This window comes from Carlito syrichta, unplaced genomic scaffold (genome assembly GCF_000164805.1).
Source record: "Carlito syrichta isolate Samal-C Ts95f unplaced genomic scaffold, Tarsius_syrichta-2.0.1 Scaffold316228, whole genome shotgun sequence".
Classification (NCBI taxonomy): domain Eukaryota; kingdom Metazoa; phylum Chordata; class Mammalia; order Primates; family Tarsiidae; genus Carlito; species Carlito syrichta.
Window position 1 is genome coordinate 31,904 of NW_007260324.1, and position 15,480 is coordinate 47,383.

Sequence of the window (15,480 nt, forward strand, 5' to 3'; positions counted from 1 at the left end):
CTCATTCACTTCTGCACTAGACTGGAGTCCAGTCTCTTTCCTTTCTCTCTTCTTCCCCCCAGTTGCCGATGCCGTCTCCACCTTTGGGGTACCCTGAACCGGCTGGAACTGGTCTTCGGCAAACAGGCACCAAATAAATATTTGTTGAGTGAATAAATAAATGAGCGTGAGTGAAAGAGAATGTCTAGGAATTGACAAAATGCTCTTTAAAAAGTTGCATTGGCTAGGTGTGGTGGCTCATGCCTGTAATCCCAGCACTTTGAGTGGCTGAAAGGACATAACATGGAGTCAATATACCCAATGAGCAGCCATTTTAACATTGCCTAATTGTCATGTTCCTCTAGAAGTTCACTTTTTTTTTTGAGTTGTAGTCTCACTGTCACCCAGGCTGGAGTGCAGTGACACACTCACAGCTACCACAGCCCCCACCTGCTGGGCTCAGCCTCAGCCTTCCAAGTAGCTGGAATTACAGGCATGTGCCACCATACCCAGCTAATTTTTGGATTTATTGTAGATGCTGGTCTTGAACCCCTGGGCTCAGGCAATCCTCTCACCTCAGCCTCCCAAAGTGCTGGGATTATAGGCATAAGTCACCACGCCTAGCTAGCAGTTCACTTTTATTTACTCTCTAATCACTAGCAAAGGACAGAACCGGTTTCTCAGAGATAGCTATTGATAATTGTTTTACAACAGCCTCCTCAGTTTATTTTGTATGAATTAGCTTTTTTTTTCAAGTATTTGCCTCCACCCATAAGACCCAAGCTAACCTAATCAGCCCTTCATGACCTTCATGACACAGACAGACCCCATCACCATGGCAGCAATCATGTGACTTCACCTGATGTCAGTATCTGTGCTTACCTCCCCTCCATGATGATGGGGAGCAGACCACTACCCAATCACCTTAACGACCTGCCTCCGTCAAAGGGAAAGTTAAAAGGCATTCAACTTCAAACAGCAGTCACCATGGCCTTGTTAAGCTGTGGTCTGGCCATGTGTTCTTTGAGCTATGGCCAGGTCATGTTTTCCTAAGCTTTGGCCCCCTCCCCTACCTTAGGGTGGTGAGTCTCTCTCTCATTTATTTTCTGAATAAACTATATTTTCCAATCTAACTTTTGTGCAATTCTTTGCATCTTTCACGTGACACTGGATCACACACCCCACCTTGATGGGCCTGACCTAACATTTTGGAGGCTGGGAGATATTTTAACCTAACAGTGGCAGAGGCAAGAGGATTGCCTGAGCCCAGGGGTTCAAGACCAGTCTGGGCAACTTGGTGAGAGCTCAGCTCTACAGTAAATTGAAAAATTAGCCAGGTGTGATAGCGCACGCCTGTGGTTCCAGTGGCTTGAAAGACTGAGGCGGAAGGATCACCTACCTGAGCCCAGCAAGTCAAGGCTGCGGTGGCCATGATTGTGAAAGAAAAAAAGAAAGAAAAGAAAGAAAGTTTGCATCAATGTACACCCTTGCCAACCATGTAGTATAGTGCTCTATACCTTATACACCATCTTAATACTAACTTTATTTATCTTTTTAAATTTTGTCAGTCTGGATAATAAAAAATATCTCCTTCTTTTAACTTGTTTTCCCTGATCATTAATAAAATGGAGTAACTTTTCATATGTTTAGTAGACATTTCTATTTCCCCTTTTAAATTATCTTTTCATGTTCTTTACCCATTTTCCTATTTGGTTATTTGTCTTTATCTTATTAATTTGTAGGAATGCTGTAGATATGGGAAATTATTTTTGTCTGTTATACATGTTGCAAGCATTTCTACCAATTTGTCTTTTTCTTTTGTTTGGGTTTTTTAAATCTCAGTCTTTCTAAGAATGTAATTAAGAGCACAGACTCTGGAGCTAGACTGTTGGGTTCAAACACAAGCTCTGCCTCTTACTAGTTGTGTGACCTTGTAGGTTACTAAACTGTGCCTCCATTTCTTCATAGAATAAGGGTAATTATAGAATCTTAACTCATAGGGTAATGAGGATTACATGAGTTGATGTTTGTAAAGTGCTTGTAACCATCTTTAGCACAGAGTGAATACTACAAAATGTTAGCTTTACTACATGTAGTCCTGAAGTTTGATATCTTGGAAGGACTTCCCCAAACGCCCAAAATTAAAAAAATATATATTCTGTATTTTTTTCTAATTTTTTTTTAAGTTGGAGTCTTACTCTGTTGCCCAGGCTGGAGTGCAGTAGCATGCTCACGGCCACTGCAGCCTCAAACTGCTGGGCTCAGGTGATCCTTCCACCTCAGCCTTCCAAGTAGCTGAAACCACAGTCGTGCGCCACCATACCTGGCTAATTTTTTGATTTATTGTAGAGGCAAGGTCTCGCCGTGTTGCCTAGACTGGTCTCAAACCCGTGAACTCAGGCAATCCTGTCACCTCTGCCTCCCAAAGTACTAGGATTACAGGCATGAGCTACCATGCCCGGCCTCTTCTAATAGTTTTATAGTTTATTCTGTGTACTTAAATATTTTTTAATTGTTTTAATTTTTTAAATTTATTTATTTAATTCTTATAAAATAGAGACAAAGTTTTGCTATGTTGCCCAGACTGATCTTGAACTCCTGGGCTCAAGCAATTCTCCTGCCTCTGTCTTCCAAAGTGCTGGGATTATAGGCATGAGTCACCATGCCCAGCCTAGATCTTTGGTCTAACTCAACTTGATTTAAGACATGAGATAAAGATCTAATTTTTCCCCCAATAGATAACCAATTGTACCAACCCTATTTTGTGAATATGTCATTATTTCTGTACTGGCCACTGGTGCTACACATGGGTCTGTATCTGAACTAACCATTCTGTTTCATTGCTCTACTTACTATTATTATTATTATTATTAAGTCAGAGTCTCACTCTTTTGCCCAGGCTGGAGTGCAGTGGCATGCTCACAGCCACTGCAGCCTCAACCTGCTGGGCTTAGGCAATCCTTCCTCCTCAGCCTTCCAAGTAGCTGGAACTACAGGCATGCACCACCATGCTCAGCTAATTTTTTTTTTTTTTACTTATTTTAGAGATGAGGTCTGCCATGTTGCCCAGTCTGGTCTTGAATTCCTGGGCTCAGGCAATCCTCTTGTCTCTGCCTCCCAAAGTGCTAGGATTACAGGTGTGACCCACTGCGCCTGGCCTATTTAATATTATTGTATCAGTAACACAATTTTAATTTTTATAACATAATAAATTATCTTACCTGGTAAGATAAGTGCCTACTTTACTCTTATTTTTTCAGAATTTCCCAGATTATACTAAAAGGTTGATTCTTTTGATTTTGTTTAGAATCAAGATCTCCCCCAAATTTCATTTATTTTCATTTGATATTAAATGTATAGACAACTTAGGGGAAAATGACATCGTTATAGTGATATTTTTCCCAACCCAAGATATGGTGTATCTCTCTATTTCTGGCCTTCTTTAAGATCTTTCTGCAGCTGGGCTCGGTGGCTCAGCCAGTAATCCCACGCCTTGGGAGGCTGAGGTGAGCGGATTGCCTGAGCCCTCGGGTTCGAGACCAACCTGGGCAACTTGGTGAGACCTCATCTCTACAATAAAATCAAATATTAGCCGGGTGTGGTAGCATACGCCTGTAGTTCCAGCTACTTGGAAGGCTGAGGTGGAAGGATCGCCGGAACCCAGCAGGTCGAGGCTGCAGTGGCCGGGAGCAGCCACTGCACTTATCTGGATGACAGAGTGAGACTCTAACTCAAAAAAAAAAAAAAGATCTTTCTGAAGTTGTGTTTATATTAGTATCCTTTAATACAGTTGATTTTATGCCATGTCTTTCAATCCCAACAACACTTTAGATATAGATCTCATTATACTCTACTCAAGACCCTTTGATCAAAGTCAAATTTGGATAAAAGTGATTCATGAGTCTAAATGAAATTCATGATCTAAAGCTCTAAAAAATGTGAAAGCTTAGAAGGTGGTGATAGAACTGAGGGATGGTGAGGTGTCGGTTGGAGGACAAAGCCTGTGTTTGAACATCACAGATGATCTCAGAAACTGTCTTGAGTATATCATTTTTTTTGCATGGAAAAGTAGAGGGAGATATGTGAAGTTAGTTCATTTGGGGAAGATGAGAAGAGTGTGGAGAAAGAGATAGAAAAAGAATCCCTTGGCTTCATAAGTCCAGAAATAGCAGTTATCCATTGACTGAACTCCTCCCAAGTCCAGCCAGTTTTACCCCAGAAATGACTCTTCATTCAGTCCAACCCTTCTTTTCCTTTCCACTCTATCCTTCATCATTTTCTCTTGGCTGGTTTTATCAACAGTTCTGCCCAACTCCTTTCACCCTCCATCTTGCCCAGAATTATCTTCTTTTTTTTTTGAGTTGGAGTCTCACTCTGTCACCCAGACTGGAATGCAGTGGCCGCTCCCGGCCACTGCAGTCTCAATCTGCTGGGCTCCGGCAATCCTTCCGCCTCAGGCTTCCAAGTAGCTGGAACTACAGGCACACACTACCACGCCCAGCTACCTTTTGATTTATTGTAGAGATGAGGGCTTGCCAAGTTGCCCAGGCGGGTCTCGAACCCGCAGGTTCAGGCAATCCACACACCTCGGCCTCCCAAAGTGCTGGGATTACAGACTGAGCCAGCTAGCCCGGCCCAGAATTATCTTCTAAAAAGAGAAAATTCATCATCTACCTCTTCCCTTAAAAAAATCACTACTGGTTCCATGTGCCCTTCTCCAGAGCTCTCCTCAGTCTCATTCCTTCTCCTGCTATACAAAATCCTCCACAACCTGTTCCGGTCTTCCTCTTCAGCCTTCTTTCTCCTGCCCTCCCCACCAACTCTCCAGAACAAGATGTGCCTTGCCTTTCTCTCTCTTTGGAATGCCCTTTCTCAAGTTCTGCCCATCCTTCAGAAAGACTGTCCTCAAATGTTCTCCAGACAGCTTGCACTCCCTCCACCTCCGCTCTGGCCAAGCGCTGTTAGATGCTTTGTCTTCTGAGTCATAACTCTATTATAGCATTCCTGGGATCATAATACCTACTTACGTGTCTCAATTATACTAGGAAGGCAGGGGCCATGGTTATTCATGTGTGCCCCCTATGCTTGGCATAGTGAATAGCACAAAATAGGCCTGGATGGAGGGATGGATGAGTAGGTGGATGATAGCTGGGATGGGTGGGTGAAGGAGATGGATAGAGAAATTAGAAAAGGGAGTCCTGAGAAGATCAATAACAGACACCAGGGGGAGCTGACACTCCACAATAAAGAAGCACAAGGGCGGGCCAAAGAAGACTGCAAACTGTGAGGTGAGCGGGTGAGCGGCGCTCAATGAAACAAGCATCACGCAACTGGAACCTCTCACCCACGTGCGCATCCCCTCATCCTCCTTCCCAGACTCTGCTTGAGCCAATTCCATCGCCCCCACCACCCCTGTCGCCTCCACCGCCACTAAGAAAGCAAACAAAAGGGAGGAGACCCCTGCAGTGTTCTGGATGCCAGGAACCAATCGGAGGGCTTTAGTCTCCTGGAAGGCAGGCGCCTCCGTTTGAGGGGGTCCAATCAGCTTCTAAGGGTTGCGGAGGGGCAGAGGGATAGGCGGGAAGAGCAGGAGGAGGACTCCCCGGGGAGGGAGCATGGAGGGGTGGGGGGCGGAGCCAATCACCAAGCGTGTCTGTGAGGAGAGGGCGGGTAGCTGACGCATCAGACCCCACTTCCCCGGGACCAGAGGGAGGGCCGGAGGGGAGGGGAGGGGAAAGAGGAGACAGCACGGAGGGCGCGCGTGCGCGGTGGTGCGGGGAGGAGCAGGGACTTGGCAGCGGGCGAGGAGGCTGCGAGCGAGCCGCGAACCAAGCGGGCGCCGGGCGGCGGGCGCGCGCACCATGGGGGAGAAACCCGGGACCAGGTAAGGGAGGTGGGGCCACGCCGCGGGGCATGGGCGGCGGCTCGGGACGGGTGCTGGCATGGTCCCCAGACAAGGACACGGGGGAGAGACTCTGGGGGCCGGATGCATGGGTCCCTAGGGGACAGGCATCCGGGGCCGCACGCGTAGGACCTCGAGGATAATGGTGGCGGGGGGCGCGTGCCCCGGCCCCTGCAGTAAGCGAGGCCCGAAGGGGATCAGAAACCCGGTGTTGGGCTTCTCGTAGGGATGTGGGGGCCAGACTACTGGGTTCTCTCGTGCAGACTGAGATGCAGGGGCGAGGAAGGAGAAGCAGGTGGCCGGCCTGGAGGGGTCATGTACCGGAGGCTGGATGCTGGATGCTGGGAGGGGGAATCCCCTCTAGACTCGTGCCGAGCTCACGGAAATCCTCCTGCCCAATACCCCACAGGCACTCGGGCTGCCCACACCTGTCCCGAGGGCCGGGTAGCGCCTCTCCCAAACTTCTTCCTTCCCCTGGGTTGCTAGGAACAAGATCTTCATTTTGGGGGAGCAGAGTGCATGGCAACCCTCCCTGAAACTGGACAGTATACCTCTCTCCGGGGATCGGGGGAGGCAGTATCTGCCCTGGGCATGCATCCACTCCCCGGATGTTTTCTGTGCAATCAAGGCTCTTTCCTTCCACTGACACCCCGAGTTCTCTTTTTTGGTCTCTAGCAAAATCCACTTCCTGCTGTGACTCAACACCCCCAAGGGGCCAGGGGTGAATGCCTGAGTCCCAGGGGAGCAGGAGCAAAAAAGGATAAGGCTGGAGCTGTATGCCTTAACCCAGGGGGATCAGGAATGAGGACTTAATCCTGAGGTGTCACTTGTTCTGCAAAACATCATATAAGCTGTACCACTTTTCATAGAGTATGAGAACCCAGGTTTCTGAGCACCAAGTAGATGAATAACAGAGAATTTCAGAGAGAGGACTGGTGTCCCAGATTAGGGTTTAAACACCCCAGAGAAAGGGGAAGTTGCTGACTTGAGGGAGGCCCCTGATTTCCGTTATGTGGTTCAGGGAGGGGGACAGATGGACCAAAGGGAGACTGCTGACTTGGCACAATTCTCCTCACCATCCCCACCCCCATCAAATTTGGGGCCACAGGAAATGAAGAGAATAGCAAGAAGTGTCAGGGGGCATCTGCTTCAGCTGATCCCCCTCATTGGGCACCTCCCTGGTCTTCCACATAGTCTACCTCCTTGGCCAGCTTCAGTATATGCACGCTGCTGCTCCTCCCTAGCCTGGCAGGAGGTGGCTCTGTTAGGATCCAGGTGCTCCACAGCTGCTCCAAGGCAACTGCCCCAGAGCCACATTCCCATTGGCTAACTGACTATGGCTGTCGCAGCCCTCTGCCAAGGCTCTTAATGGGAGGAAACACCGGGACAAAGAAGAAAACCAGAAGCAAATGGGAGGGAAAATCTGGATGACACCATAGCAGTCAGCCCCCAAGTTGGTACAAAAGCTAGGAAGTTTATCCTGGTTGCCACCACATTGTTGTTGACTCTCCTTTATTGATTGGGGTTGGCTGGGGGCCTCCACACCCTTTGCCTTATGACCTTTGAACAGCTTGGCATTCTGGGAAGAAGGGGCAAGGGAAGTTGGTATAGTAGAAAATGGGGTGGTGGAGATGGAGGAGAGGTGGGCCAGTTGGCAGGATTTCAGTTTCTGCTATAAGGGGACCATTTCCAGGGTGCTGAGGCAGAGTGAATTAGAAGGAGTGTGGCGGTACCTCAAAGAAAAGGCTCATAATTGGCCAGAGCTTGGGGTCATCAGACACTTCCCTACCTTTCCAGCAATGGATGGAGTCCAGGCTTAGATTGTTTCGCAACTGGGAAGTGAATACCCATCAATTCAACAAACTGTTGATGCCACCCATGAACAGCTAGTGTAACAACAGTTCAGTGACTAAGGGCATGGACTCAGACCCAGCTGCCTTCATTTATTTCTCAGTTCCACCATTTATGCTCTCTGTGACCTTAGACAAATATTTGACCTCTCTGTGCCTAAGTTTCTTCTCCTGTAAAATAGGAATATTAGGGCCTCCGTCATTTGGTTAAGAGTATTAAATGAGATAACACACATAAAACACTTGGAACAGTGCTGGCACATTGTATTCACCTTATTATGTTAGCCAGCAGCAGCAGCTTCATCATATGGCTGTCATTGTGCTGGGGATGTCTAAATGAATAACGTCTCTGAGGCTCACAGTCTAAGGAGAGAGACACATGATATACAACTAAGTGCCCTTTCGTGCTATCACACCACATTTAAAACATAAACAAGGTGTGACCACGGTCTGGGTTGGGTCTGCTTCTTAAAGGCTGGGCCTTGAAAGACAGATAGGCTTTTAAGCTGCTGAAGTCAGAGATGGGAACATTTGGAGCTTAATGGAGTAGGGTCAAACTTGGGCAGTACCTATGGTAGAAACCATGCTAGGAGCAAAGGCCAGAGCCATTGCTTTTCTTTGTGTTCTAGCTGTTGTTGAAGCTGATGGAACGATGGTTAGGTCTTACCCAGACATTGCTGCAGCCTGCCTATTCAGGTGGCCTCTGGGGAGAGCCTGGGTGGTTCCTAGGGCACCCAGTGGCCATTACTGTGGAGTGAAGAGGACTAGTGAGGCCAAGGGCAAGAGAAGGGGTGTTTGCCCTGGCTGCCATGTTGGGAATATTAAGGACTTTCTGGGGAAAAAGCAGGATGGGGTAGAACTGGGCAAAGCCCCACAGCCGCCAGCCAGGAGTCCTAAGCGAGCTCTGCTTCTCAAGCTGGGGAGGGGTAAGGTCCTGGTTTGGGGGTCCCTGCTGAGTCTGAGGGAGGCAGTGGGGTTTCCCTTTCTGTTTTGTTAGGGTCTTCAAGAAGTCGAGCCCTAACTGCAAGGTGAGTCTCCCACAGTGCTTATCCTTTTGACCCTCCTTCCCTGGGCCCTAACAAAGCCCAGCCTACCCCTAGACGATCCCCAACCCCTAGCTCCCCACTTCCTGTGACAGCTAAGAGCTGACTTCCTTCCCTCCTGAAGCCCCTTGCCGCAGAGGTTGCTCAGCCTGAGCCAGCCACAGGGCTGGGTGGGGGCAGGCCTAGGTCCCTAAACTAGACCAAAGGGGAGGAGGCCAGAAGCAAGTCCTGTGCCTGTAGCCCTCTTAGGAGCCTAACCAAGGTGCTTGGGGCTGGGAAAAGTTAACAGCCCACCAGGCTATGGCCTGTTTATCCCAGAGCCTCTCAAGGGGACCTAGTGAGGCTGGCAGCTGCTCTCTTAACTGGCTGGTTGGGCTGAGTCCTCTCTGGGGAACCAGACACACACGCACCTGACTGGTAGGCAGATGTGTGCAAGATTAGGGAGCAGCTACAAAGCCTAAAGGTTGAACTGCCTGGGAAACCCCACCACCCTCACTTTCCAACACTACTGGGAGGAAAACCGGAGAAACTTCTTCCTGATAGTCCAGCCTGGGAAGTCTGGGTCAGGGTAGCCACTTTTGAGGGCTCTGATGCCTTGTCACCGTCCTACCCAATCTTCCCTGTGACCCCTTGACATCCTCAGCTCACCGTGTACTTGGGCAAGCGGGACTTTGTAGATCACCTGGACAAAGTGGACCCTGTAGGTAAGTTTTTCCAGAAGAGGACAGCTCATCCTCTAAGAGGGAAAGAAGTTTCTGGGCCCAGGAATGGGGCCGAGGCCCTTTCTGGAAATGAGCCCATGTGTCCCTTTCCTAGATGGTGTGGTGCTTGTGGACCCTGAATACTTGAAGGACCGCAAAGGTACTGGCCTCAAGTCCAGGGGGCCCCGGGAAAGGTAGGGAAGTGAAATGGGCTGGCATTGGAAGGGTGCCCCAGAGAGATGGAAGGCTGAGGTGGAAGCCAGGATTCAAGTCTTATGCTACTGAGGGAGGAGCAGTGGCTTGCTGGGAACTGGGGGGCTGGAGAAGGGGGGCTCCTGACCACCCCACCTTGCCTTCCCTTGCCAGTGTTTGTGACCCTCACCTGCGCCTTCCGCTATGGCCGCGAAGACCTGGATGTGCTGGGCTTGTCCTTCCGCAAAGACCTGTTCATCGCCACTTACCAGGCCTTCCCCCCAATGCCCAACCCACCCCGGGCCCCCACCCGCCTGCAGGACCGGCTGCTGAGGAAGCTGGGCCAACATGCCCACCCTTTTTTTTTCACAGTGAGGATGCCCCCGCCCCCTGAGGGCAAGGGGTCTGGGACTGTGTTTGGGGTGGGAGGGAGGCACCTGTTATAGGCAGATCTGGAAGAAACAGTGAGGCAGGGGCCCTTTGATCTTCAGGTCATACTGCATTCAGGAAGCCCTAGACTCTCTGCCTCTTCCCTAGAGCCCCTTCCTTCTTCCTTTCTTTTCCCCGTGAATCCTTGTTCTAGCCTCTTATGTTGAGATTGGGAGGAAGATCCGGGGGCTTCCTGGAAGAACTGAAGCCTCCCCTTTCCTCTGCCTCAGATGCCCCAGAATCTGCCCTGTTCCGTCACACTGCAGCCAGGACCAGAAGACACAGGAAAGGTACAGGAGGAATGGCTATGGGGGCTCATAGGGCAAAGCTGGGTCCAGCAGGAGCCTGGGAACACAGCTGAGCTAGAGAGTGAACTGTCCAGGAGCCAGGGTGGGACTGAGGGTGGCAGTGTATGGTGTGGCCACTGTGCACACATGACCTGCTCTTGTGCTCTTGATCTGCATGTGCGTGGTTATGGAGGCTTCCCTTCCAATGCCATGATCAAGCCTCTGCTAGGTGCCAGGCCTTAAGGAGGTGGAATACTCAGCCCCTACACTCCTCAGACCAAAATGGGACAAGAGCCCCTGCCCAAGAGGAGAGAAGAGGGGCGGAAAGAAGAGAAATGGTGGGTGGTAGCAGGAGACTTGGGTAAGTGTGGCCTTTTCTCCCCTTCCCAAGGCCTGCGGTGTAGACTTTGAGATTCGAGCCTTCTGTGCCAAATCACTAGAAGAGAAAAGCCACAAAAGGTGAGGGAAGTAAGCTCCTCTATGGTATAATCATTCCTTCCCTGCTTCCAGGAACCTGTGGGAGGTAGGAGTAGGGGTTTGAATGTCTGAAGACTGACCCTCCTACCCCTTTCCCCCACCCCAGGAACTCTGTGCGACTGGTGATCCGAAAGGTACAGTTTGCCCCAGAGAAACCCGGCCCCCAGCCTTCAGCTGAAACCACACGCCACTTCCTCATGTCTGACCGGTCTCTGCACCTCGAGGCTTCCCTGGACAAGGAGGTGGGGTGTGAAAGGGTGACGCAGATGCCACGATATAGGCCAGACTGTGGGGGAGGGGTGAAGCCACATGTCCGGATGTCATTTTTAAAGGAGGCTGCCTTAGCTGGGTGTGGAGAGTTGCTATAGGCTTGGGTTTAGAGCGGGGGCAGAGCAATGTATCTGTATTGAGGGACACACTAATAATAAGACCACTGACAAACAGATCCAATTCACATGACTCCCTCCCCTCAAAAGCTATACTACCATGGGGAACCTCTCAGTGTCAATGTCCACGTCACCAACAACTCCACCAAGACCGTCAAGAAGATCAAAGTCTCTGGTAGGAAGTGGGAGTTGGAAGGAGATCCTGGGGGAGGGAATTACAAGTGGCTTCTGGTGTGATCTGAACCCAGGCCATACCCAATGCAGGAGACTCACCAGGGCTCAAAGAATTTAGGTTGTTCCAGAAGGACCTCACGCCCTGGTGGTTATTGCTTCAGGGAGGGCTCTGTGTCAGAGGGGTGGAGGGCAAGTGTACTGGGCCTGAAGCTCACATCACACTGTCTGGAGTAGTGACATGGTGACAGTTTGCGCTGTGTCCAGAGCTGCCTGACCCCACCCTGCCCCACAGTGAGACAGTATGCCGACATCTGCCTCTTCAGCACCGCCCAGTACAAGTGTCCTGTGGCTCAGCTCGAACAAGAGTGAGTATCAGAGCAGACCTGGGACCCAGTCTTAGAGGAGAAGGGTAGAAAGTGAGGTGGAAGGCGGAATTCTTCCTGAACCATCTCTACTTAAAAGGGCATTCCCTCCACAGCCAGATAGCTCTGAGTTGTTAATTTTCTGGTACAGGTAGAGCCAAAGCCTACTCCCTTGTGACCTGTGCCCCAAGAGAAAAAGGACTAGCAAAGGGAGTCTGAGATGCTGCTAGGGGATGGTTGGCTGCCCCTCACTCAGCCCTGCCTCTTCAAAAGACATGTTTTCTTGTACCCACACCCCAGTGACCAGGTATCTCCCAGTTCCACATTCTGTAAGGTGTACACCATAACCCCACTGCTCAGCGACAACCGGGAGAAGCGTGGCCTTGCCCTGGATGGGAAGCTCAAGCACGAGGACACCAACCTGGCTTCCAGCACCATGTGAGGGTGGGGCTGAGGGGGGTCTCTTGCAGACCAGGGAACACACATTCATTCAGTGCCGACTGTGTGCCAGGCTCTGTCCTAGGTGTCAGGGACATATCAGTGAACAGACGAGATGAAAAGAACTCTCAGGTTTAAGAGAGGGAGGATAGACAAATCAGATCGATGGTAAACTTTACAGCATGCTTAGTGGTAAGAAGAAAAGCAAGGCAGAGAAGGGAGATGTAAAGTACGGGACGATGGGAGTGCAGGGTGTGTTAATTTAAAATGGGGTGGCTAAGGATGGCCTAATACAGGGGTGAAATTTGAGTAAGGATCCAGAGGAAGTAGGCAATATGGATATGCAGGGCAAGGGTGTTCAGGCAGAGAGAACTACAAGCACAAAGACTCCAGGATGTGACAGCCCAGAGTGCTGGAGGAATTATGAGGTGCCATTGTGCCCTTGGGCAGGAGCACCCCCGGAGGTACACGGCGTCATAAAGGGTTGGGCTTTACCTCCACTGGCGCCTTTGTTCAGGGTTCTCACTGTACAACCACACACAGCAGGCCAGGAGGGCATCACGGTGAGAACAAATTAAGCACAAAGAGAGCGGTAGGAGGGGAGGCCAGGGGCTAATGGGGAGCAAGGCAGTGCAGGGCTGTTAGGTGAGAAGGACTGCAGCTTTTACTGCCAGTGAGACGAGAAGCCACGGGAGGGTCCTGACCGGGGCATGCTGTGGCGTACCTTACGGTGATAACCGTACAGGCTGCTGGGGCCCTGGAGGCTAGTGCAGGTGTGTGGTCCTGCTCAGAATCCTGACGGGAGCCCCAGATGGGCTAGGTGACCCAGCAAGGAACTCTGGTCCAACTCCCCACCACCATCCATTGCAGTGTGAAGGAGGGTGCCAACAAGGAGGTGCTGGGAATCCTGGTGTCCTACAGGGTCAAGGTGAAGCTGGTGGTGTCTCGAGGCGGGTGAGTGTTGTGGGGGGGTTGGGGGTGTCACAGTGGTTCCCTCTGGCCTCATGTCATCGTCCTCTTCATGATGCCTCTTCCCCTCCTCAGGGATGTCTCTGTGGAGCTGCCTTTTGTTCTCATGCACCCCAAGCCCCATGACCACATCACCCTCCCCAGACCCCAGTCAGGTGAGCACGCCACCCATGCCAAGTGCCTGAAGCAGGGCTGGTGGAGGAAAGCTGGCCCTTCTAGCACCTACCCACCTATCCCCTATCCTCCTCAGCCGCTCCAGAAACAGATGTCCCTGTGGATACCAACCTCATTGAATTTGATACCAAGTAAGAAACTCATTCCCCTACTTTGACCCTTTAGGATAGATTCCTGTAACACTCAAGCCTATCCTTATACGTCCTGTATTGTTTCATTTTGGGGGGGACAGGGTACTGGAAGCACCAAATCAAGATGGCTTAGCCTGTTGTTACCTCTTCTTTGTCCCTTCTTGTAAATACCCCTGGTCCCACTGCTATTGTAACACCTCTTTCCCAGGGGGTGGGGGGCAGGGTAGAGAGTGGAAACTGAGAAAAGGGTTGGGAGCCTTCACCTCACCCTCCTCCTTTCCACCACTAAGCTATACCACGGATGACGACATTGTGTTTGAGGACTTTGCCCGGCTTCGGCTGAAGGGAATGAAGGATGACGACTATGATGACCAATTGTGCTAGGAAAGGGGGCTGGAAGAAGGCAGTGGATGGTGCTGGGAGAGGGAGGGGCAGGACCAAGATCCCCATTGTCGTTGGGAGGGGACAGTGTCCCAGCCTCTCCTCCCTTGCCCTCCATCTGGCAGCTTCCTCAACCAACCCCTTCACTCCCTCTCCCCTGCCCCCAAAGATACGCACTGGACTCATCTCTTGCTGAACGTGGGCATTAAGTTTTTGACTACAGCTCTACTTCTCCAGCCCCCCAGTGGATGGCAAGTTGTGTTCATATGTAAATTTTGTGGTGGGGGATGCTGAAATGAGAAGTGATAGTAGGGAAAGGGGAGAAGAATTCCCACATCTCTAACCTCACACCAACACTCTCTTATCACTCTCTCTGCCTCCCATTTCTTCAAGATGAGACCCTTTGGGGGGCAAGGCCATTTCTTTGTTTCTGAGCATAAAGAAGAAAATAAACCTTTTAATAGGCATGAGTGTGTGTGTTTTCTCTGTAGCATTTAAAGAAAGAATATATAGTGTGCTCATCCATCATGATTCTGTTAGCTTGTGAGTGAGGACTCAGTCTCTTCTTTCTTTTCTTTTCTTTTTGTTTTCTTTTTGAGACAGGGTCTTGCTCTGTCGCCCACACTGGAGTGCAGTGGCACACTCACGGCTCACCACAGCCTCGACCTCCTCCATAAAGCTTTTCTATGTTTTGTTTTTCTAGTGATCCTTTTGCCTTAGCCTCCCGAGTAGCTGGGACTACAGGCACATGCCATAACACCCAGCTAATATTTTTTATTTTTTGTATAGAGGGGGTCTTGCTATGTTGCCCAGCACGGTCTTGAACTCCTGGATTCGTACAATCTTACCACCTCAGCCTCCCAAAGTGCTGGGATTACGGGCATGAGCCACCATACCCAGTCCTTGGTCTCTTTTCTGCACCCAAAAAGCACTTGACACACAAGATATCAATAAATATTTATTGAATGACTGTGCTGTGCCTGTGATCCAAGGTAAACATCGAAACTTGATATAGTCAGTTCAAACTCAAGGGTACAGCTTGGTAAAGCCACAAAGTAAACTTAGTCATTTGCAAGGGAAATAGTAACTGACTTCACTGCAAATGAGGTGCTCACAAGGGCAGGGCAGGGCAGGCTCTTCCCTATTGTGCCTGACACATGACCGCATTGTGACCTGTTGTGACCAAGTAGTGTTCATTTCCACTGCTCCTCTTTGTGACTCAGAGGGACTACAATAGCAGACTTCACAGACAATTTACACACTATCTTTGTAGAGGCTGGTACCTACATTGTAACATAGAAGCAAAGGCTTTGGGCGGCAAGAAAGTCATACTGCTCTGTAATCCCAGTACTTAGGGAGGCCGAGGCGAGTGGATTGCCTGAGCCCGCAGGTTTGAGACCAGCCCGGGGGCAACTTGGTGAGACCTCATCTCTACAATTAAAAAACAAAAAAGAAAATTAGCCGGGCATGGTAGTACACACCTATAGTTCCAGTTACTTGGAAGGCTGAGTTGGAAAGATCACCAGAACCCAGCAGGTTGATGTTGGGGTGGTCGTGAGCGTGCACTCCAGTCTGGGCGACAGAGTGAGACTCCCAACTCAAAAA

At 50.1% G+C, this 15,480-nt stretch overlaps 1 protein-coding gene across 7 annotated transcripts; it reads left to right on the top strand.

The window, feature by feature from the left end:
- The first annotated feature begins 5,626 nt into the window (after nucleotides 1–5,626).
- Nucleotides 5,627–14,345, top strand: ARRB2 (arrestin beta 2). Of its 7 annotated transcripts, none has more exons than XM_021706952.1 (15): nucleotides 5,627–5,863; nucleotides 8,729–8,759; nucleotides 9,418–9,478; nucleotides 9,591–9,635; nucleotides 9,842–10,038; nucleotides 10,327–10,386; nucleotides 10,775–10,842; nucleotides 10,967–11,102; nucleotides 11,337–11,421; nucleotides 11,713–11,785; nucleotides 12,083–12,220; nucleotides 13,091–13,174; nucleotides 13,265–13,344; nucleotides 13,409–13,494; nucleotides 13,785–14,345. In XM_021706952.1, the coding sequence occupies exons 1-14, from the start codon at nucleotides 5,841–5,843 to the stop codon at nucleotides 13,480–13,482; spliced, it is 1,155 nt and encodes a 384-aa protein (XP_021562627.1). In that variant the 5' UTR covers nucleotides 5,627–5,840; the 3' UTR covers nucleotides 13,483–13,494; nucleotides 13,785–14,345. The 7 variants fall into 7 exon arrangements, 6 of the variants coding, with proteins under 6 accessions (XP_021562627.1, XP_008072149.1, XP_021562628.1 ...); XM_008073958.1 differs by having other exon boundaries at nucleotides 13,440–13,494; XR_002481314.1 differs by having other exon boundaries at nucleotides 5,660–5,863; nucleotides 12,083–12,089; nucleotides 13,440–13,494.
- The last annotated feature ends 1,135 nt before the right edge of the window (nucleotides 14,346–15,480 follow it).

What these genes read in the sequence shown, in the direction of transcription:
- ARRB2 (XM_021706950.1), top strand. Translation starts at nt 5,841, where the DNA reads ATGGGGGAGAAACCCGGGACCAG. An exon ending in AGTCGAGCCCTAACTGCAAG is followed by an intron (nt 8,760 to 9,417) that starts GTGAGTCTCCCA and finishes TGACATCCTCAG; the next exon opens with CTCACCGTGTACTTGGGCAA. An exon ending in GGACAAAGTGGACCCTGTAG is followed by an intron (nt 9,479 to 9,590) that starts GTAAGTTTTTCC and finishes TCCCTTTCCTAG; the next exon opens with ATGGTGTGGTGCTTGTGGAC.